The 23,198-nt window shown below is 42.9% G+C and overlaps 1 protein-coding gene across 10 annotated transcripts in view; it reads right to left on the bottom strand.

Annotated features, from left to right (window-relative positions):
* agap1 (ArfGAP with GTPase domain, ankyrin repeat and PH domain 1) overlaps positions 1-23,198 on the bottom strand; it is a 174,558-nt gene that overhangs the window by 10,633 nt on the left and 140,727 nt on the right. For all 10 annotated transcript variants that reach the window (XM_063466426.1, XM_063466424.1, XM_063466425.1 and 7 more), the window contains 3 exons: positions 15,978-16,132; positions 15,320-15,410; positions 13,437-13,659 (listed from right to left, as the gene is read on the bottom strand). In XM_063466426.1, the coding sequence (XP_063322496.1) occupies positions 13,437-13,659; positions 15,320-15,410; positions 15,978-16,132 (469 nt within the window). The remainder of the gene's footprint in view (positions 1-13,436; positions 13,660-15,319; positions 15,411-15,977; positions 16,133-23,198) is intronic.

Genomic DNA, 23,198 nt, shown 5'->3' with positions numbered 1-23,198 from the left:
CCAAACAAACTTTATAAATCCAATGTTCTGCTGACGTTAACCATAGTTAGATATTGGTCATACTCCGGTTTGTTCTGATAGAGGATAAAAATGAAAGAATCCCTTTGGCTAAACATGACAATCACAATTACATTATTTAAATAAAACCCTTTAAGTTAGTGTTTTGGATTGTCTTGATGCTAGCAGTGAAAAACAGAAGAATAAAACAGCAGCGTCAACTTTCTTGATGGAAACTGAAAATCTGAAGTTATACGGATGATAATAAACTTTTCAAGAGGCTTTGTGTCTTAGTGTAGCTGCTGCACCCTGTTGAAACATTAGCTGAGTGGACCTGTTGATTGACAGCTCCATCAGCGGCTGTGTTGTGGTGTTGGGACTCGGTCTCTGTTGGAGACAGTGGGGCATAGTGTGATTTTGTTTGGGGGTCACTCAGGGCGCCACACTGGGCCCACTGTGCTTCTCCGATTTCCTGTCTGTTGTTTGAGCTCTGGAGACCTCTCATTGTGTGTGTGCGTGTATCCAGTGTGTGTGTGTCAATGTTACCCCTGAGCGGCCGCTTTGTCCCGCTGTGTTTACATACACACCGAGTTTCCTGCCCGGCTAAAGCCAGAGGCCCGGCCGAGTGACCGACCACCGTTGGACGTCCCACCAGCTGCTCCCCCACCGCTCTGTGTGTGTGTGTGTTTAAGAGGGTCATCTGCCCACAACCCCACAACACAGCATTGACAGAGAGCTGAATACCAGCACACACACCCTGATAATCACACCAGGCTAATTACCATAATTACCACCAAACAAAACCTGAAGAGACCTGACACCAGAAAGAGCCCGATGGATCCTCAACAGCAGAAATGAACACTTTGAATACAGTTTGATGGAAGCAAGAGCAAAGACTTCTACTTATTAACTCAACAATAATTTCTCAAGTTTTAGGATAAATAAAATGTATCTTATCCTTTTTTATATTTATATTTGTCAGATAGAACAAGTGGAAAATTAATCTGATGACTAATTTTATTTAGAACCTCACAAAACCAAAAGTGAGGCCATTTCAACTTAAAAAAAAAACAACAACAAAAAACTTTGATACTCAAAGTCAATACTCCTTTCTAATCTGTCTCAAATTCTACCAGCAAGAAAATCACCACAAACACAGTGAGGGCTAAACTGTCGCTGTTTGCCATCTTTTCTTTCACTGTTCTATTGTTTTGGCTTCACTGAGGCCTCCCCTCTGCAAATATACTGTCTGGATGCCAGATGACTAAAATATGCCACTCAATGTTTCAGGACTCACTCACCAGCCACTTGGTTCGATACACCTGTTCATCAGTTGCTTTTAAAGCAAATATCTAAATCAGACAATCACACGGGAGCAACTCAGTGTATTCAGGTAGATATGGTCGAGGGGACATGATGTTCAAACGGGGCATCAGAATGAGAAAGAGATGTTATTTCCACCTTGAACACACCTGGTTCCACCTGGTTGTTGGTCCAAACATTTAATAAACTGCTGAACTACCAGGATTTTATCACACAACCACTTCTAGGGTTCACAGAGAATGATCTGAAAACGAGAAAATACCCAGTGAGCAGCATTTCTCTGAGAGAAGTCTGAGAATAACTCAAACTTTGAGTAACTCAAATAACCACCGAGCGCATCTCTGAAAGCAGAGCATGTCACACCCTGAAGTAGGTGGAGTACAGAAGTAGAAGACCACACCTGGGTGCCACCTTTGTCAGCTAAACAAAAAGATTGAGACTAAAATTTAAAAAAAGATTGGAAAAACACTAGCTAACTATTTAGGATGTGGTGGACCGGAGGATTCTCATCATGGATGTGCAGCCGATTAGCAGCAGCTGTGTTACGCTATCATGTCAATGTGGACCAAAACCTGTGTTTCCAGCATCTTTGTGAATCTCTACATTGCTGTAAAGCACAAAGAGTCCAACCCAGTAGGGCTTAGGGGGTTAAACATATATCTAACAGATTTGGTAATGTCCTGTCTGAGTTTTTCATGCATAAAGTAAAAATAAAGAAAAGTTAAATGCAGATAAAAAGAGGATTCTCCAGCTCAGCTCAGCCTGCAGAGAGAAGCTGAGATGTATGAGCCACCACACTGCTGTTAAAGCCCGTCATTAATTACAGAGTGTGTGTGTGTGGGGTGTGTGTGTGTGTGTGTGTGTGTGTGTGTGTGTGTGTGTGTGGTAATGAGCGGTAGGATTCGGGGGTTAAGAGTGACATGGTGTCAGTGGCTTCTCTTCTGGCCTAATTAGCCCTCTAATTAATAGATTAATAGATAGATAGATAGAGCGTGGATAAGAGCATCAGCTAGCTGCCTGACCTAATGTGCATTTAAGATAAATCACCGTCAAATGGAGGGGCTTCTAACAAGGTGAGGAGCAAAATGAGCCACTAATTCTGCTTTAAATCCATGCAGAAACGTGCGTGCTTTGTTTTATCTTACAGCAGAAAAGAGAAGATGAGACGAAAGAAGAAGAGAAGAGGCTGAAATCAATTAGCCTTTCTAGCTGGTCGTTAGCTGCCCTTGGATAGGCACAGATAATTAAAGGGAGGGTGGTGGGGTGAGAAAGGTCTCTGTGCGGGGAGGGAGGGGTGAGTTGGGCTGAAGTCAGCCATGAGACTGTATTAGACAGATATGGAGGGGTTAATTCGGACAGGAGAGACAGAGATGATGCAAATGAGGAGAGAAAGAGTGGGAGAAGAGGTGGAGGAGAAATGGAGCAAACCGATGGGAAGCTGATCTCTGGGGTGAAACGCAATGCTCCAGTGATGCTGCACAGATACTGAAGGGGGGAGGAAAGGGGGAGTTTTCATAAAAAGAGGCGGAAAAGGAGAAGTAACCACAGATATAAAGGAAGAGACCCAAGGAGAGAGAGACAGCAGGAAGGTAAAAATATCAGGGGCATCTTCTCTAGTGTAAAAGAAACCGATAATCCACTGCATATTGCAATGATAGTATTCCAGGAATGCATCAACGTTAGCTCGTCATGACCACAACTGGACAGTGGAAACAAATCGGTCCAACACCATCTCGGAGGTAGATCATAAATCAGAAACAGGAGGACTCAACAAGAATAAAGTTCTGCTTAATTTGTAGCTGTTGAACAAATCAGGAATGTTAACTTGTTTCTGAACCATGTACGAAACTTTGACATGACCTTCATTTCCTTATTCTCAAGAAAACACTCGTCCTATTGGGAAAGTTTCCCAAAGTTTCCCGAAGACACTCCTTACCCTTTAATAGCATATTCAAAGCTGTGAAAGGGTAATTGTCTTGTCCTCAAATATCAGACTTCTCCCAATTTTTAAAATGCAATTTCCAGAAAAAAAAATCGATATTTGGGTTATAACAGCACCTTTTTGGCACTGAAGTCTGGCCCATTTGGTTCACAGACATCTAAGATCTGACGAGATCACGATGATATGGCCATGAATCACATGTGAAGATGCCTTGAATTTGTCCAGATCACATTCTTCATACATTTATATTCAGTATTTTTGACAATGAAAGAGCCTACATGTTTTATCTGAATCAAAAGTCTGCAAACAAAGATTAAACCTCTTGATTCTTTCATAAATAAATAATATTTGGATAAATGGTTCTTTGATCAAGATGTAACAAGCCTGCACACTGTCATATTAACTCTACGAGGTCTACATACTCCTATCGGCTTTTAAAACAGTTCTCCCAAGTCTCAGCAATCAGGATACCACAAAAACAAACTAAACCCCTCCCCCCAAAACAAACCCCCCACTAAGAATAGGGTCACTTTTTATTACTGACTTTGCCCTAACAGGGTTAAACAGGTTACAATAATACCACGACGACAGCATGTAACCACATGGATGTTCTATTCAATGTTGACTGCTCCTGTTAGGAATAACCTGACTTACTGTCTACATCAAACTGACAAAGATTTCCTCTGTGGGAATTTCAGGGCCTCCTGTCACCGGTCCAAAAGAGGAAGTGGCCTCAGCAAAGACAGTGGTGACCCTGAAGGCTTGGGCCTCGTGGCCGGGGAAGCCATTGACATTTCCTACTAGATTAGCTGGATGCAGATGAGTGGACCTGTCTGACCACAAAAGGGGGAGGGGGGGGGGGGAAGGGGGGTTTAACGCAGTAACAGGGTTTGGACAGGACAAAGCCAAGAGCCAGATTAATCAGTAGCTCGATTTAAAACACATCAAGGTGAGATTTTATTGTAGCACAGGAGGCAGCAGAGGGGGAAAAAAGGCAGCTAATGATTAAAACAGGGGTTTTACTGCAAAAATTACCATTATGTACAAAATAAAAACAATAGCCTGATCTAAAAATACATATATTAAACATATAGACATTTAAATGGTGCAACAGCTCAGCTGAAGCAACATTTCTGAGGCCGGTAATGTATCTGAAATCATCAGATATGGGTCTGTTTGTATGTGTCAGGCTCGACTCAGTTTAGATGCAAAGCTTAATTTTAACTTCTTTCATAAGGTAACACCAACTTGTGCTTTAAATACCTTTGTTTTAAGTGTCCTGTTACTCTGATCAGCAAATGAAAAAGTATATTAAGTTTACAGATAATCAAAACTGATGCTACAGCTTCTTAAAATACGTAATTGATAAGTGACTATCAAAACATGTAGTTTCTCTAATGGCCACTAGAGGCAGGCTCCAAAAGTGAGTCCATCCTCATAGACTCATGTTAAAATGTCCAAAAATGCCTGATGAATAATAAGGCTTGCTGTGCTGTTAATTGTACTGAAAGACTGTCCCAACAAGTATGTGATCCAATTTGGTGACTGAAATCTTAGGACTTACTTAGAAACTTAGCGCACCGCCCAGCCTTTAAAATACGGCTACTGATTGGTCTCAGGGAAGGTGGTGTGATGAAGGCTTTAAAACAGGACTCTTTAAACCAGTAGGTCAGCGGTCCCCAACCCCCAGGCCACGGACCGGTTTGGTACCCATCCCGAGCCCCAGTTTAGGCTCGGGATGAAATTGATGGTGTTCAGGGTTTTTATCGTTAACTTGGTTTCCCTGGATCTTTTCCCGTGTTGTAGTTGTGTGTGTTATTTTGAAATAAATATTTAGGGGTTACCATAGCTACCAGAGAGCATTAAGGGGCAGAGAGGAGGATGTTACTCTCAATGTTGTTGGTGCATTTCAGGAGGACGCTGCTAATACACATTTTTATAATACACAATTACACAGTGAATTTGCGTTTATTCTTATATTTACAAAATACCACAGTTTTTGTCTTGGTCGTATCATTTTATTTTGTTGTATTTATCCACGACACCTTAAAGGCCGATCCGTGAAAATATTATCTGACATTAAACCGGTCCGTGGCGCAAAAAAGGTTGGGAACCACTGCAGTAGGTGATGTCACAGTAACTGTGTCCAATTTATATTCCTCAGATTTTAATATCTAAGGAATATGGTCGGTCATTTGTCTTTTCAATGTTCTGTTGGTGGGAATACTGATGGAAACAAGTCATACCATTCTATTATTGAACAAGTCTGTTGTATTTTAATAGATATTTTTGAAATCTAAACTCTTTAAAAATACCCTGAGAATTTAACTTCTTGGACAAACATCCAACCCTTTTCCTCACCCAAACAAAGTCCTCTTTTCTGTGCTTTGCTTTCATTTCTGAGGCATAAGACGCGTTCACTAAATGCATGAGTGAAAACCACAAACAAATCACTTCCTTCTAAAAGATGTGAACACAATGTGTGAATTAGCACAAATCACAAATAAAAGAGGACAATTTTTCTTAAGTGTATCGTCATGGCTCAGTGTTTGAAATGTTTACCAGCCGGCCGCAGCTCGCAGTGAACCCATTCAATCCAAACACATTACCGGCCGACGCGAGGAGAACTCTGTCCACGAGTTTTTCCACCCCCTTTCTCCCTTTTCTTTATTGTATGAGCAATTTGACTGAGCCAATTAGCCAAAGGGAGGAGGGGGAGCGGAGAGGAAGGGGGACTCGTACCGACGGCGCACAGATTCATTTCTGCTCCAGGAGCCAGCCCCCGCTGGCTTACGGCGAGTAGGAGCCCAGAGAATCCGGCGAGCTGAGAGGACGGACCGAGTCACGCATGTGGAGAGCGTTATTTATTTCTTCATTATTAAAATAAGGCAGGGGAGGGGGGGCCAGAGGACAGCGAGGTTAATCTGATGACTCAGGCATAAAGAATGTGCATTTAGTTTGTGCTTTTAGCCCGCATTAGCATAACCTCGCTGCGATGACAGACGATGAATGGTCCGGTGATTGGCTCGTGTCAGCAGGCTTAATGTCAATAGTAAATTGGAGGGCTTGTTAGGCGAGTCGGGGGACGCGGTTACGAACAGCGGCGGGGCAGTCATGTACAAAATAATGTCTATTAGGACTAATTTAATCAAGGCCTCCCTTTTACAGATGAATTAGAATGTAGGGGCCAATTATTTTTCAACGTTTGCACTGGCCCTGCCTGTCAGGAGGCTCTCCTGCTTCCTCTCTGCGAGTGTGTGTGTGTGTGCGAGCGGGTGTGTGTGTGCTGTTTAAAATGCAGGCCATGGGGCCGCCTCGGATCTGCAGGGGCTGCAGATAATAACAGAGAGATGATGGCAGGCGGGATCAGCTAGTTATCCGCCGCAGATGAAACAGAGCCCGGCTCGATCTGGATACACGAGCACACATGTATGCAGATAATCCCACGCATGCATACGGATACAGTGTGAGCCCGGCCTCATGGGAGACACGGTGACATCTATTTCAGGCTTGACACTTCTGCCCACATGCATGTTAAATAGGGCGGCTGTAGTTCAGGTGGCAAAGCCGGGTGTTCACTAAATGCAGGGTTGGAGGTGTGATGCCTCATTCTTTAAACACATTTACTCCACTGCCTTTGGTGTCTGGACCTATTCTGCTCATTCACAGCTCTCAGACTAAAGTAGCTTTGATTTAGGGTTCAAAGTACTCCTATTTATCTTATAGGTGATCTTTTTGCAGCCCATCAGTTCATCCTATTACTTACGAATGGCAGACAAGTAAACTACCTCCCTCCAGGTATTCATACCTGAACACAGTAACAAAAAACTGCAGTAAACTAATTAAATATGAGAGAAAATTTGAACTATGGGCAAATGTTTAGGGTTTGGATTGGGTTTGGTTCAGAAAATCGATGCTACATTTCAACTGAAGTCTCATATACTTTGGCCAAAAGTCCACTCTAACAGAGCAGGCTGTACTCGGCCCTGTTTGGAGCCCCTCAGCTCAACAGCACTCAGTCAGTCAGTCAGCAGTTTCTGTAGCAAAATGAGGCTAACATACAGCAAATTAACAAAAATTTCAAACTGCCCCAATTCCTTAAAAAGAGCTGATGAATAATAGAAATATTTGATAATCTTTTGTGTTTTTATGCATGAATTTTTATGCCAACATGAATTAAAATGAGGCGGCCGCAAACACCTCTGAGACCCGAGGGAGGCTAAGGACCTCCATCAGTGACTGGCTGTAATTAATAACTTCGAATCGTCTTGTATCACCATCTGATCTGCATGTGTCCATCTCAAATCACACCAGTCCAATCTGTGTTATGATCACACAGTAGAGAGGGGGAGGTGTGTGTGTGAGCGGAGGATATCAGTTTGGGTTTTATGGGATATGAAGCAGGGCTGTCCCCTCCTCCCCACCACTGGCTCTGACCCTGGGGGGCAATTATGTTGTGATGTGGCTGCCCCCTTCCTCCTGGTCGCCCCATCTGGTCCCCTGAGCCCAATCCCGCAGCCTTGTCGGGCCGCCCGCCGCCCGCCGCACCTGCACCCCGGTCCAGATTAAAAGCCCCCGGTCTAATTTTAAATCTGTTAGCGCTGGCCTTTTCTTAGGGGGGAACAAGACTAATCTGTTCCCATAAAGGGCCCTTTTTCTTTCCCCTCTCCTGGCTCCCAGCGCCGACAGACCTGCTGCTGAATTATTACTGGCCACGCATTTGTCATGCGGGCCCCGATGTTAAGTGCGTGGCGGCACCGCGATGCATGGCCCTGCGAGTTCATCCTTTTGCCGACCTCATTCATGCTCATTTTTCTACTGTCTAATTAAGGTGTGGCTCCCCAGCATCTACATACCTCTGCCTCCCCCTGTTGTTCACACTGAAAACTGATGTGACGGCTTTCAGCAGGACGTAAACTCTTTTTTTAATCTGTTAACGAGCAGTGAATTGATAGTAATAATAAACCTGTTTGAATCCTTGATATCACCATGATTCATGATTCAGAGGCGCATATACTGCTGGTAGTATGGCTGCAGGTAACTGACTGGAAACACTGGACAGCGTTTGGTTTATCATCTCCATCTCAGCAGAAGATCTCAGTGAAACAATGAACACAGGCTGTGAGCATGCTCAGATGTGTGTGTGTGTGTGTACATAAACAGGGAAAGACGCTGACCCTCTGCGACAGACTACCAAAGGTCAGCAGTTGGCGTGAGAGAAGTAACGGTGGAGGGGGAGGGAGGGGGCCGCCAACCATGTTGCCAGCAATCACCTTCCCAGTCCAGTGGCCAGGAGCTTGGATTAGCGACGCTGTCACTTGCTGTCCACTCAGGCCTGCTAACACGCTAAGCCCGAGCAGGCCTAAGGTGCTGGTGTTGATGCGCCACTTGACACGTAATTAAAACAATGAGCCGCGGCGCCGAGAACCGGAGACTCGGGGTGTTGCGGCAGCAGTGTCAACGGAGCCCGCGAGGCCCCTGTGGGTGCTCCGGGATGGGCAGAGAGCCCAAACTTAGCAGCCCCTTCAGCGGTGGCCTCAGCTGGGCCGTGGCACCGGGCGACCACGCCAGCTGAGGTGATGACGGCTGACCGCGGGGCAGCCAGAGGTTAATGGGAACGTTTAGAGGACAACAGAGCCTTTTCGTGGTTTGTGAGCGGCAAGAAAATAAATACTTCTAACAGGATCCCTCTGGCGCAGCAGAGCTGGCACAGTTGGTGTTCATCCACACTGTACCCACCCTGCCCCGTTCCCTTCTTTGCCACTGCGAGCGACGCACGTCAACAAGTATCTCCCCTCACTGTGAAGCATTGAAGCGCTGAGCAGGCGTGGCAAGACCTTGCATTCGGCACGATGAGCTCCAGCCCTAAAACGATTAGCAGCGACAGTACTCGCTCCTCATCCTCACCGCGACTCACTGATGTTAATGAGACCTGGACCAGCCGTCGCTGTGGGCAGACGCGCGGGGAGGAGGACGAACCGGGGAAGATAAAGAGATGATGACAACAGCTGGAGATGGCGGGGCTCGGCCCTGTCACATATCTCATTGGATGGGGGGGCGACGCCACGGAGGTGAGGCGCGATCTCTCCGAACATAATTCCTCCCTCCGGTCCACCGGGGGAGTTGACAGAGGAGGGGAGGAGAGAAAGAAATGGAGGAGTTTAATACTGACGGTCATACTAATGCGCCTCCTCTTCTCATCCATCCAACCCCGCTCCCCAGCATCACTTCTTTTTTCCCTCCAAATTTCTGCCTCCTCTTTGTTTTCTACCTATCTTCTCCTCTCCTTTCGTTGTACCTCCCTCTTGTTCTGCCATTCTACACGCTTCCTCTTTCTTCCATCCATTCCTTTCCTCTAATTCTCACTCTTCCTCCTTCTCTCCACCCCCCCACCAAACCTCCAAACAGGACCTAATTGGGAGGCGAGAGTGGGGGGCCAGACCTTGACAGACAGGAGGTCAGCGTAATTGCTGCTGGCCATATTTAACATTAAGATAATCAGGCCATTAATTACCCTTTGGATCATTAAATCAGCCACTTGCAAAATGAAATTTCGGCCTCTATTACTCACTTGAGAGACCACGAGGGGAGGGCATTTTTCCATCTATCAGCCTCCCCTCCCAACCTCCTCTTCCCTTACTCTCCCTCCCATCCCTCCTGCTGCCTGGACAAAGCCTCTGCTGGCCTTGTCTCATTCCTCAACCAATTCCTCTTCTTTTACACAGGTTTTAGTCACGGTTCTTGTTGAATGTGGAGAGATTTATGATTTGGATGATGTTTTCACATATTTGCAGTAATTTAGTGCACAATGCAGGAGGACGTTAAGCCACTAAATGATTTAAGTAAATGCATTTCCACACCAAAAATGGTAAATATGTCAACAGCAGAGTGGGGCTCCACAAGTCCTCATCTTCATGTTGATTTTAGGTTTATTTACTTTTGAGTGTAACTCAAATCTGGCCACATTTACACTATTTTCTGAAGTTAAACAGTTTAACTACAACATTTCATTAATCTGATCGACTCTTCCTTTGAAGGCTACAGGCCAGGACATGTTGGTCAGGCAATGAAGTTGTTCTTCATAGCACAAATGTTAGAATTTCAGGATTTTTACATGTTTGCTCTTCTCCATGAAGTGAAGTTGTGCCAGAATCGTGTGATCTGAGAAGGCAAATATGTACCAGTTCTCAATAGCTTCTCCCCCATGTTATTGTGGACTTCTATTTAAATCTAACAGTTAAAAATTTAACCTAAATGGGTGCCCAGAGGAATAAAACATAATGTTAAGTGGCTCCAGCAAGACCACCCTTTGACAAATCAAGGTAATTATCATTTCTACTATGTTTATATGCAGCTGATACTCTCTTACAGGCTAAGAAAATATCATTGATGGTTAGTATAGCATATGACGTTTTTTTTAACCCCCTCCACACAAGTTTTGTGTTTTTAGTGTGCCTGTTTTGGTTTGTATTTATCAGCAGTTACATGCCTGTAACCCCAGCGATGGTTTGTAATTTCAGAGGAGCAGTAGGCGTTGAGTGAATGCAACCTCGGTGACACAGCTTCTACATATCATTTCATAGACCGTCACTGGCACTCCATAAAGCTGTCATAAAAGCTCCACGCCTTCCTCCCACTGTGTCTCAGGGAACGTGTGAGAGACCCCTCCATGGATAAATACTACTATGATGAGGGACAAAGGCAGCATTCTAGCACTTCAACTACATCTTGTTATATACATAAGTTTAAAAAAACCTGTGAGAAAATTTAAGAAAGATTCAGGTGTGGATTTAGAAACACAGATGCTGTTAAACAACCTTATAGTAGACACTATCAGTGTAAAAATTTCACACAACACCCTGACTTATAATTTAGAAAAAGTGTATTTTCATTTGCTTATTTTGTTCAGACTAATAGTATAATACAATAGGAAAATAAACAATTATTAGGTGAATGTCTTACTAGAGGGTTAATAATTAAATCTTGAGTAATTTTTGAGTGCCTAGAACAAAACAGGTTTCCAGCTTCAACATCGGGAGGGTTAAAATAGCCTTTGTGTAATCTTAGAGGTGAAATGCAGGACTAAAAAAAGCCAGTCACAGAAGGTGTAGAAGTCACGGGGTAAAAAATAGCAGCCAGAGGTGGAGAAACGATGGAAAAATCAGAGAAGGAGGGGTAAAGATAGAAAGAAAACCAGGATTTATGGAGGGGAAACGACAAACAGCGAGCCACTTAAGGAATGGACTGATAAATACTATCGACAGGACAGCGATGGGGGAGAGAGGGGAGGAGAGAGATGGAGCTGCAGTGGAGCGTCGCGGGTTAATTGAGATAATATTGACCTCCTCCTCTAATCTCTTCAGGGGGAAACATGCTTCAGATTTATAAATAAATAGGAACATGAGCAACAATAAAAGCATTAGTGCCCTGATGGAGGAGGGCTAATGGCACGTCGATATCCAAGGATCGCTCGGTGTGAGTGAGTGAGTGTGTGTGTTTTTGTGTTGTGTGTATTCAGCTAAGCGGATACAGTCGTAAAGCTGAACTCAAATATATCGACTGTAGGCATCTCCTTGTGTTTTTATGTCCAACTTTAACCTGGATTTTGATTTATTGTATACATATTTTTAAGTGCTGTATTCACTCGCATCACTTTAATTCTTACTGATATTAATTTGGCTTTAATGTATTTATTTAAAAATGATTGTAAGTACGTTTACATTGTTTTTATACTGAAAATTTGATTTCTTATGCACATTAACCTGAGATTCAAGTCTTATTACTAGGCTGTGAAGATCTTGCATGAATATTTTTGTCTGCTTTTGTTTTTAGCAGAAAAACCCCCAAACCATAAACTAGTTAAGCACAAATGTAATCAAGAATAAAATCCTTCAAGTTTCTCTGTTAGCTGAAAATATGGACTTTGTAAATTTTGTTACTGTGATTGCATTGCAGTTTCAGCTCAGCTTATGTTTAATTGATTAGGATGATGGGTCCACGATCAGGAATTTATATTTTCTCTGAAATTAATACAATTAAGTCTGACACATTTAAACCTTTGTTAAGAGGACGTGTAATAAGTGACACAAGCACTAAATCTCAAAAAAGCACAGCAGAAAGTATAGCTGTGTGTACAGTTTTCATACAGTTGTTGTGCTGCTTGAGTTGGCATGTTGAAGATATTTCAGATAGCTGGACTCACTAAAGGAACACCGCTTGTAATATTCATTTGTTTACATGTATTTGTTTTGTCTCGGTGCATGTAGGGTAAAAATGTTTGTGTATGTATAAGTGAGTGTGCATCAGTGTGTGTTGGAGGGGAGTAATTATAAAGTGCTTCTGTTGACTAATGAGCGTCAGGGGGGCGAGTGGAGGGGGGGAGGACGGGGAAGTCGATCTTCATGCGGATGGCAGTCAGCTCTAATTTGTTATGATGGCTGCTGGCTTCCCAGGGCTGCAGCATCCGATAATTACACAGCACGCACACACACACACACACACACACACACACACACACACACACACACACACACACACACACACACACACACACACACACACACACACACACACACACACAAACATGCAGGTACATGCTGATCAACACCAACGTCATGCTGAAGTTCACCGATTTGTTACTATCCCCTGTAGTCTACAAGACAGTGCACACACAGAGGTGGGCTTTTTATTGTGTGACATTTCTGTCAATATCAACACACTCAGTGTGAACCCTGCTGAGCCACACACTGAAACACTGCTCCCTGCCTGCAGCTGGCAGCACTGCACTGATATCCAACTTTCAATATACAAAAAATGAGATCTAAGATCTAACACAACAGTGACTCACTTTATAGGAAGTAAAGTTTTTGCTGAATGTCTTCTCTCTTGGAGACAGTTTTAGAAATGGCGTTCCACAAGGCTCATGTCTGGGTCTTCGTCTATTCACTATTTATTTAAAAACAGTAGCACTTCCAACCAATAAGCAACGTCAGGACTGCTGCCCTGACCTGAGAGATGAGAGATTATTCCCTGTAGCTTCGGTGTAATCCTGTCACTTCCTGCTGCACCAGAAACAACCACACCCATCTTTAAAATCTCGTCATTTCTTCAGACTACACTTCCAATTCCCAGTGGAGCCAAACTCTTTTCCTTAGATGTTTTATACAGTTCCTACCTGCTGGCGTCCGGTCCAGGTTTAAGGCGTCCCTGAGCGTTGGCCTCCCACACGCTGTTGGCCAGCTCGTTGCCAATGGCCGACATCACCTTGATGAGCTCCAGCGGCCACTCATCCAGGTCTAGAGAGCGAACCCTGGACAGGTGAGTGCCCAGGTTCCTGTGGATTCCCGAGCACTCAATGCAGATCAGGGCCCCAAGATTCAGACTTGCCCAGTCCGGGTCTGAAGGAGACAAGTTCACTCTATTAAAGACAATTTACCCTTTTTGGGAAAAAAAAAACTTCGGTTTAATTATTTGATATGTTATAACAAACAAAAATTATTAAAAGGGTTCCTAAAAAGTAAGAATTCTGGATAAACAACCTTTATTTTAAAGGTCAATGAGGAAGTTTATCTATTTAAACTGTGTTTATAGAGGAAGATCAAGACATGAAATTTAAACAGTTGGTAAAAGCCAGCACCGGACAATCATTGCTCTTTATTTGTACGTAGAAGGTGGCTAACGAGGCTAGAAGAATTTTAGACCGTGGTCATCATTACAGACCTTCTTGGTCTGTAATCAATAACTGAAATCAGAAAAATCTAATTTGGGAACAAATGGACAAAACTGGAAATGACCTCCATCATTTTATATCTTAAGTTCTTTCTTTTGGTTTTGGTTTAAATGTGACGTGATAAAGAAAGAATGTAGACATTACTGTATTCTTCCTTCCTATTGTCTCAAAAATTGGCAAAAAGAGCATTTGTAAGAATTATGATCTGAGAAAAGCTCACAATGTTGGCCTGCTTGCTGGGAGAGATCGCATCTCTAAGGCTACGTTCACACTGCAGGCGAAAGCGCATCAAATCCGACTTTTTTGACCCTATGCGACCCATATCCGATCATGGAATGACAGTGTGAACAGCTCAAATCCGATATTTTCAAATCCGATCTGGGTCACTTTCGTATGTGGTACTGAATCCGATACATATCTGATGTTTTAGAAAGCGACTGCTGTTTGAATGGTCATGTCGCATTAAATCCGTCTTTTACGTCACTGACACAAGACAGATGTCAATTATCAGTGCCGGAGAAGACATCGTGAACACTTCCTGGTCATCCCATGTAGATGTTAGTGAAAGTGTTGGGAAGACAACGTTGGAGAAACGTGAACATTTTATTTGTACTGTATAAGTACATAGTACATAGATAGTTGCAGATTCTGACAGAAATCTGCAACTATCCTTTGAAGCACCGCTCCTCTCTAAAACAGCAATAAGGAGCATTATTAGGCCATATGTAAATAACAAAATAACTTTATAACTTAAAGCAAAATTGGGAAACGTAAAGTCCGAAACAAGTCTTTATATTAAGGGCCATCAGTTAAACAATACTGTTTGCTCTGAGTCTAAACAGAGCGCGTTGTGTGTGACGTCTTCTTCTGCGCATGCGGGCCGCTTTGAGGGTTCACACTAGAGCGCGTTTGCTGTCACATTTTATTTGTAGTGTGAACAAGCAGACAAAAAAAATCGGATTTGATCAAAAAATCGGACTTGAGCATTAAGACCTGCAGTATGAACGTAGCCTAAGTTGGACAGTGTTAGGCTGAAAATCCTGCACAACAACCTAAAGGATGGAGGGAGTTTCAGGAATTGGACTTAAATTATGCAACTCCTTGAAATAACTGGACCCATTCTTGGATGGTGTCACATTTACACATAATTAATCCTTTCAGTCTAGTTTAACTCAGACCATTAAGAAGATACTCAGAAGGCATTCTTGCGTGAACCCTAAGAATCATCTTTCTTGACCAGTCTGATGGTTTATTTTTAGGAAGTAAACTGAAGGGTAATGGTTGTGTTAGTGAAGGTTTTGTTGACACCGTGGGTGGTTTGTACTCACTCGGTGCGTCGCAGTCGGCACAGCGACCGTTCCCTCGAATGTTTCGGATCGACTGCAGAGCCATCGCCTCCGTCTGGCTTGTCAGACGAGACTGAAACAAAGAAGAAAAAAAACAGTTCTGGCTCACTTCTTTTCTTGAATATATGTTCACTTTACAGTTTGAGGGAGAAAAAAAAATAGGATTTAAACACTGATCAACCTCTTGTGTTCTTGACAGCGCTGTCTCTCAAATAGGCTAAAAATGTTTAAAACATTGAGCATATGTGAGTCGCTGCTGTTTTGGGTTATGCGCATCGATGTCGGAGAGTGAAGGAACAACACGATACACAAATGGAATTGGTGAAGAGAGGGGGGGCCGGCGTCTTTTTTTTTTTCTTCTTTCTTTTTGGGTGGGAGGGCAATAAAAAGGCTGAGAGCCTGAGGCGTAAACACATCAGGCCTCGAATGAGACGCAGCCGCCTGCTGCAGGTGGAAAATGGCAACGCTGAGGCTCAATGTGAGCTACAGTAATTGCTATTTTCTAATTATGTGAGTGAACGCGCGTGTGTGTGTTTGTGTGCATTAAAGGGCGATTTCGCATGCTTGTTGGTCCTGATGTGGACAAATGTGAAAATGATGCGATGAAGAGACTGAAAGGCTCCAGGAGAACTCGGCTCACCTTGTTCTTGCTGCTCTCGCAGGACTGCAGACTCGCCAGGATCTGGCTCTCGATGACCTGAACCCAGGCATCTCGCTCCTCGTAGGAAGTGGCTTCAAAGTGCCACGTCTGCCCCGTCAGCGACACGATGGTGAACTCAAAGTTCTCCTCTTGTTCTGTCAGAGAGAGAGAGAGAGAGCGAGGGAGAGATGAAAACACATCCTGACCTTACTCTGACCATTTTGATTCAAAAGCTTCGTCATCAAACAGTCGCCAAGCAGAATTTAAAAATAAGAAGAAAGTGTGGATGCTCAGCTGAGGGCTGTAACGACTAACTCTCTCTCACATTGTTTGACAGGACACCTGTTCTACTGACCTACATGACCCCGCCCCCTGTAGCCAGGATATCACCCAAATTAAGGGTCCCTGGACCATCCTGCCCTCTTCTCTGCAGACATGTCAGCAGGAGAGGCCAGTCATTACAATCAGGGCCGGCTGGAGAGGGGGGGCATATGGATCTGTTACACAGAACCCCCTCAGAGGTTAATGGGACAATCAGGAGCCAATTACATCAAGTATGTGTGAGCCTGTTGTGTCTGTGTGTGTGTTTGGATTCAGGGTTGAGGGCACTTTTTAAAGCAGCACCAGCGAGGTTTGACAACGTGTCTGCAGAGTCACACATTAATGGGACAGTTCACTCAAAATCACATTTTAGTAAATTCAAATAAAGTCTCCACACTGAGACAGTTCTAATGGGATTTACTGCAATAAAATGTATAAAAACATCAAAAAATGTCACAAAATTAGAAAAGAAATTACAGCTAAACTACATAAAATACCAGAAATGAGCGGTAACCAACAGACCTCTCCAGCTGATCTTTAAAACAGTAACTGATCTAACAGACTGAGCCACATCAATACGTACCGACTGTTAGAATAAACAGGATATTCAGACTAGACTTGAAAACTTTCACCAATTTTCACTTCCTGTTAAATAAACATGAATTAATTCTTGAGTTCAAAGACTAAAAGATCCACTTTTTAGCTCTTCAAAGCTTTTTTCAAACTTCAGATGACTCATGAGGTGAGCTTCCAGCTGCATGCTGGAGTCTTCCTCAGATCTCCATCTTTATGTTTCCAGCTGCAGTTTTTAGCAAACATGAGCAAACAGAAAATCCTAAATGTTATGATGAGGTGAGTAGAAACCGTTAGAAAAGTCAGTAATGGGAGCTCGGCGTTAAAATTTGATTGGATTTCTGAGTAAACCTCGTGGAGCTGAAAAACCTCTGTGTTTCTGTACGACTGCTTCCATGCCTCGCCACAGATGTTCACATTTGTTCGTTGACATGTCGGCCACATTTGGAAACCGTTAGGGCACACAGACGGGATGGGAGGGGGGCTGAGTATCATCACCACAGCAGATCAGACTACAAACAGCTTCTGTTTACAATTAACCCCGATCAGCAGGGAAGAGGAGGCGACACCGGGTAATCACTTAATCAAAGGATGGCCTCCAGCGTGCCTGATAATTCCCAGGATTCCGCCGTCTCTGCTGGTGTGACCCGGAAATGCTTTCCTCCATCCAAACCTGTGCGGGGTCAGGCTCAGACAAAATCTCAGCAGTGAACTCGGTAATCACTCACAACACGGGCGAGGGTTTCTGGAAGCAGCCGTTCATGACGAGCGGTGGCAGCAGAAGAAGAAGATGATGATGATGAGGGGTTTAATCAGTCGGAGAGCGGTCACGGCCGGCCCGCCAGGGAACGACCATTTGCTCCTCCTCAACTCCAGTCATTTGGCTAATTGGGATCGTCTCAGAGCAGCAGAGCCGAAGCTCCCCTCCGGCTCTGCTCTGGATAATCAATGGCCTTGTTCGAGGAGAGGAAGGACGGAAGGTAAGGATGGAAGGAAGCGCCCCGAGGCGAACAGCGGGCTGAGAAAGCCCCACACTTCCAGATGAAGAGATTGAAAACACCTTTGCTCTCCAAAGTTTCTCTACTAGAGATAACCGAGGATCGTTTTCATCTGTGAGCTGCTGCAGGCAGCTGACGGCCCGAGTCTGATGAGCTGATGTTAATTAAAACTACTGTTTACAAGGGCCGGCTAACGGATCAAGGTTAAACTGATCTGTGCAGTAAACCAGCCGCTGAGCGCAGAGATTCAGAGAAACAATGATGAGCCTGAACTTTTCTCATGAAAGCAGTGAAACAAGAGGGACAAACTGAAGGAAAATATTTCATAAAAGGTTTTCTCACAGTGGAAAAAAGCTGAGAATGTCAAATCTGGACATTTTTACCAAAGTGGAGCTTCAAGCTGCTTTTTTCCAGGTGATGTTTTTGGGCAAGGATCCAGAAATAAGTTTTTAGAGGAAGCGACCGAATTAATCAACATTAACATTAATGAAGCCTAATTAAAACCTGCAGCTCCAAACTGAAAATGAGTCGAGAATAATAAAATGTTCAAAAAGCAGCTAAAGGAAAGAAAAATTTACCCCACAAATGTCTGAAAACTGTTTGAAAAATATAAATAAAATCCGAAGAAAGCTAGACAAAAAATTCCAGTTACTTTATATTAATAAACATTAATAAACAAAATCTGTAAAATTATATACAAAAAGGAAGAAAACACTGGTAAAACTATTTCTAAAAAATATATTAAAAAAATAATTTTTAAAAATACAAAAAATTGGAAAAATAAAAAAATTGAAAGAATTTAAAAACAAAATGACAGAAAAAGGTGTCAAAATAAAATAACTTTTTTACTTTTCTTTAAAAGATACATTAATATAAATACATTTTATGGAAAAAATTTATTTTGGTGTCTACGAAGAAGAATTGTCCCAAAAAGCAGGAAAAAAATAGAAAAAGGGCCCCAGATTATCACGAGAAATATTGAAGCTAAAGCACCTAAAATAATTTCACTTAGGCTATGTCCACACGTACACGGGTATTTTTGAAAACGGAGATTTTCCGTTTTCGTTTTAAAAAATAATCCCGTCCACACGTAAAGGCAGAAATGAAGGAAAACGCTGCTAGGAACATGCCAAAGCAGCAGGTGGCGCTATATTCCTAACCGTGTAGAAATGTTGGCCAATCAGAAGTCTAGAAGCCTCGGTGGGAAATAGTAAACAAAGCTGGGGCATAGAAGCAGAACTGAGTCGTATGTGTGGAGGGACAGTAACTGTGTGTGTATATGTAAGCATTTAAACACTGCAGAGAGTACAATTAACAGTAACAGTATTGTAGAAATTCATTTCACCGAAACAACAACGTGGCGCACACTGTGACGTCAAAAAAGGCGCACACCTTTGACGCTGCGTTTTCTCCGTTTTTCTCGTCCACACGTAAATGCAAAAACGGAGTTTTAGAAAATATCCACCCTGGCCGGAGTTTTTAGAAATCTCCGTTTTCAGTGACCGAAAACGCCGTTTACGTGTGGACGAAAGGTGCAAACGCATAGAAAAATCTGCGTTTTCAAAAATACCCGGGTACGTGTGGACATAGCCTTAAAGTAAATTAAACCTCCAAAAAAATAGAAAAACATCCAGAGTTTCACACAGTGCTCGATCCTGATTCATAGCCTGGAGCTTATTGACCTTTGATTATTAACTTGATTGCATAAAAAGCATGAGTTTTATTTTAGGAGCATCTGTTGCTGCCCTTGGTCAGACTTCATGATTTACGGGGACACTGCGTGACTTCAGAGCGGGTGCTACCATCATCAAACTATCTTCAGACCAGAGGAAGTCGAAGCTCTGCGTATGAACGTGTGTCTGATGAAGGGCAAACTGTACATGATGCAGGGAGGGAGTGTGTTCGGAGCTCTTGGGTGAACACCGGGTGCCTCTTCGTTCTAAATGACGGCTCACCCATCAAGCACCGCCTCAGCCCTGCAGGGTCAAGAGCCAGAATCCCATCATAATTAAATTCCCATGATTCTCTGTTTTCAGGGGGAAGGGGAGGGGTGGAGGCTGCTTGACAATTATGGAAACCAACAATCCAGAAAGGCTCTGCCTCTCTGCAGCGTAAATTAAACGGTGTTTCTGGATTTAAATGCTGCACGCTGACCCAGCGCACTAAGCCGCTAATGAATAAAATCAGGGGGGAAAAGAACCACTCCCACCACCCACTTTTACTATGAAACCCCTGCCTGGACCTCAGCAGCAACACTAATCTTAAAGCATGCAAGGTAGAAAAATGACTCTGCGGAGCTTTTTAGTCTCTTTTAGCTCATAGTTTCAGTTCTCTGAGCAGCCAACAACTAAAAGAAACAGGATGTCAGAGCTCAGGAGGAGGTGGAGACCAAAAAATATTCACTGGATTATATTATGATAGAAACTAGAAATGGAAACTATATTCAAAAGGTCAAATATGAAACATGGAGCTTTTAGCTGCTTTATATCCAGGGTGAGGAGCTAGAAGTAAAATGTAAGTGCAAGGACTAAAATTAATTACCTTTAACATTAATGAAGCTTAATTAATGCTGAGAATCTGCAGCTTCAATTTGCAAACGGGCCGAGGGGCAGAGGATAATAAAAGTGTTCAATGTTCACATTGTCTTCTAAAAAAGGAGAAAATATAACAAGTTTTAAAAATATAAGAAAATATCAATAAAATAACAATATTATTTTATATTAGTTTGAAATAAACTCCCCGAGAAATATTTTAGAAAATTATGAAAAAAGCAATAGGAATAAAATGACAACATAAATTGGAAAAAGATGATAAAAATCTCTGAACTACAACTAAAATTGCTGTAAAATACAAAGAAATTGCTGTTAGTGTTAGTAAATGTTAATAAATATGTAATATTACTTAAGTGTCATAAAAATAAAAATGTTCTCAAAAAAAGGTAAAAATAACAAAATGTCCAAAAAATTAACACAAAAAGATGTCCAAGCAATACAGTGGTCCCTCGCTATAACGCGGTTCACCTTTCACGGCCTCGCTGTTTTGTTGATTTCTTTTGGTGCAATTTTGCATGCTTGTTTTTTTTTTAGTTTTTTTTTTTATAAACAGCGCATTGTGTTCTGCGTCCTGATTGGCTGTAGACCAATGTCAATCAATCTTGTGCCGTGCCTCCTGTACAGTACAGAATGCGTTCAGCTTGTCAAATTTACATCAATCTTCGATCGCTAGCAGTGTGACTCTGAAGTGCTGTACTGTATGTTTGTAAGTTTGTAAGTTTTCTCCCCAACAAACATAAGAATGTCGACGAAACGCCATCACCTGCAGGTGCCTTTGGTTTCATTCTATAATACTGGACTTATTTTTCTACAAGTTTTAAACTTTGAGAGTGTTTAAACAACAGAGAAAAGTGTGAAAATGTTCATGCCTGTCTGAGAAAAGTGTATAAAGTGTGTAGTGAGGGGTTTTACAGCCTTATACATCTATAATAATTATAAAAAATAAAGTTGGCTACTTCGCAGATTTCACTTATCGCGGGTTATTTTTAGAACGTAACTCCCGCGATAAACGAGGGAACACTGTATGACTAGAAAGTGTAAAAAGAGACAAGTTGATAAATCTTCACAAAAAATAATGCTAAGAGTCTAAAAACAAATCAAGAAAAAAATATGTCCAAAGCTGTCGCAGAACATGCAGCATGTAGCAGATAAAAGGCCAGATATTTTCCTCAGGAAGTGGAGGAGACCAAATATGAGCTAAAAGTAAGAAAATGCCAGATTCACATACGTGATGATCGTGTTGATGAGTAACTGCTGCATGTGGAAACAATTTTTAAGAATTTACTTTCCTCAACTTTCTTGCAGACTTTTTACAGTAGTAGTTCATTTCACTAAAAATAACTAAAGCTCTTTCATCGCACGTTCATGGGTAACACTGCTGTACGTGATTAAAATAAACCTCCAAGATCATCCTGGATCTTCCAAGCACATTGGATTGGGTAATTTCTCATTTTTCTAACTGCTTTAAGGACCATTTAGCTGTGAAAGTTACTTTAAACCCCAAACTTTGAAGGCGAAAACAAACAAGCTTATTTTTTGAAGAATTTTCTAGAAAATCGCGTCTTTGTCTTGACAGTTTAATTTGCTCATTCAGATTGGAAATGAAACAAAATGTGACTTTAAGCTATAAAAAGAGATTTTAAATCCTCTGAGGAAATCTTCAAAAAACTCCCCCTGATTTCTTTTCTTGCCCTGTTCGGCCTCTGTTTTTCTTTCTCCATTCGCTGCTGCGTGTGTCTAAATGTATGCACGAGAGCACAAACACACACAAACGCGGATGCCGACCACGCCGCGCTGTGCGGGTAATTACTGCCACCGCTCTCGGCTACTGTGGGTGACATTCGCGCAGAGAGAGGTGGTGCCGAGGCAATTTGTGAACTCTGACACTGGCAACCTTTAACGGCAGAAAAGAACAAACCAAATATACAGCATTTACAAGACGCAGGGAGGAATGGCGGCAGGAAGAGGGGGAGGAGGTGGGGATTGGCAGAGGGTGGGTGGGTGGGGGTGGGGGGCAGGACATGCATACAAGCCTATCATCCATCCGGGGTGTGAGGTGTCGAGGCTCAGCGGGAGGTGTATGTGTGTTTGAGAGTGGAGGACGGGAGGTGCAATGAGAGGGGAGGCGTGAGGGAGACAAAAGGGGGCCTCGGGAAACACAAATTAAAAGCCTTAAATGTCACCGCACACAGTATTGCTTTGCGACACAGGTCATTACTCCCCATATTATTCGCAGCCTTTTACAACATTAATAACCTGGAAAATATTGCAGCCGATTGTTCAGAAGTCGCTCAGAGAAAGAAATATGTGGCTCTGTGTTTTTATTTTTTTGCTCTTGAGCAGAAGACGGAGAGGAACCGAACCACAGCAGATACTTCATGAAGGAGGAAATCACACCAGAAGATGCTCGGGAACACTATCGCACAAAACGCACATCACATTGTGGTGTATCATTACCTGTACAGCCCATGCTTCCAGGGTGGGAGTGTTTGGTTGGCTGTGTCCTCACAGGTGAGGCGGGTGGGGCAAAGAAATACAGGGGAAGGGAAAGACAGATGCTTTCTCCACTGGACCAAACATAGATGGACACACCGAGAAAGAACTGACTGGATGATTTGCAGCAAAAAGACTCTAAGAACTCTTTAGAGGTGAAACACATCCAAACTGCAGGTTGAAAATATCTCTGTGTGGTTTATAAAGTTAGAGAAATATATTTTTTCCCCCATGGACAATACTGCATTACACCCAGATTGATTAAGACAGCAAGAGGTGGTGAA

This window comes from Pelmatolapia mariae, linkage group LG23, assembly GCF_036321145.2.
Source record: "Pelmatolapia mariae isolate MD_Pm_ZW linkage group LG23, Pm_UMD_F_2, whole genome shotgun sequence".
Classification (NCBI taxonomy): Eukaryota; Metazoa; Chordata; class Actinopteri; order Cichliformes; family Cichlidae; genus Pelmatolapia; species Pelmatolapia mariae.
Note: the sequence above shows the minus strand (reverse complement) of the source record. Positions and strands in the feature narration are given on the sequence as shown.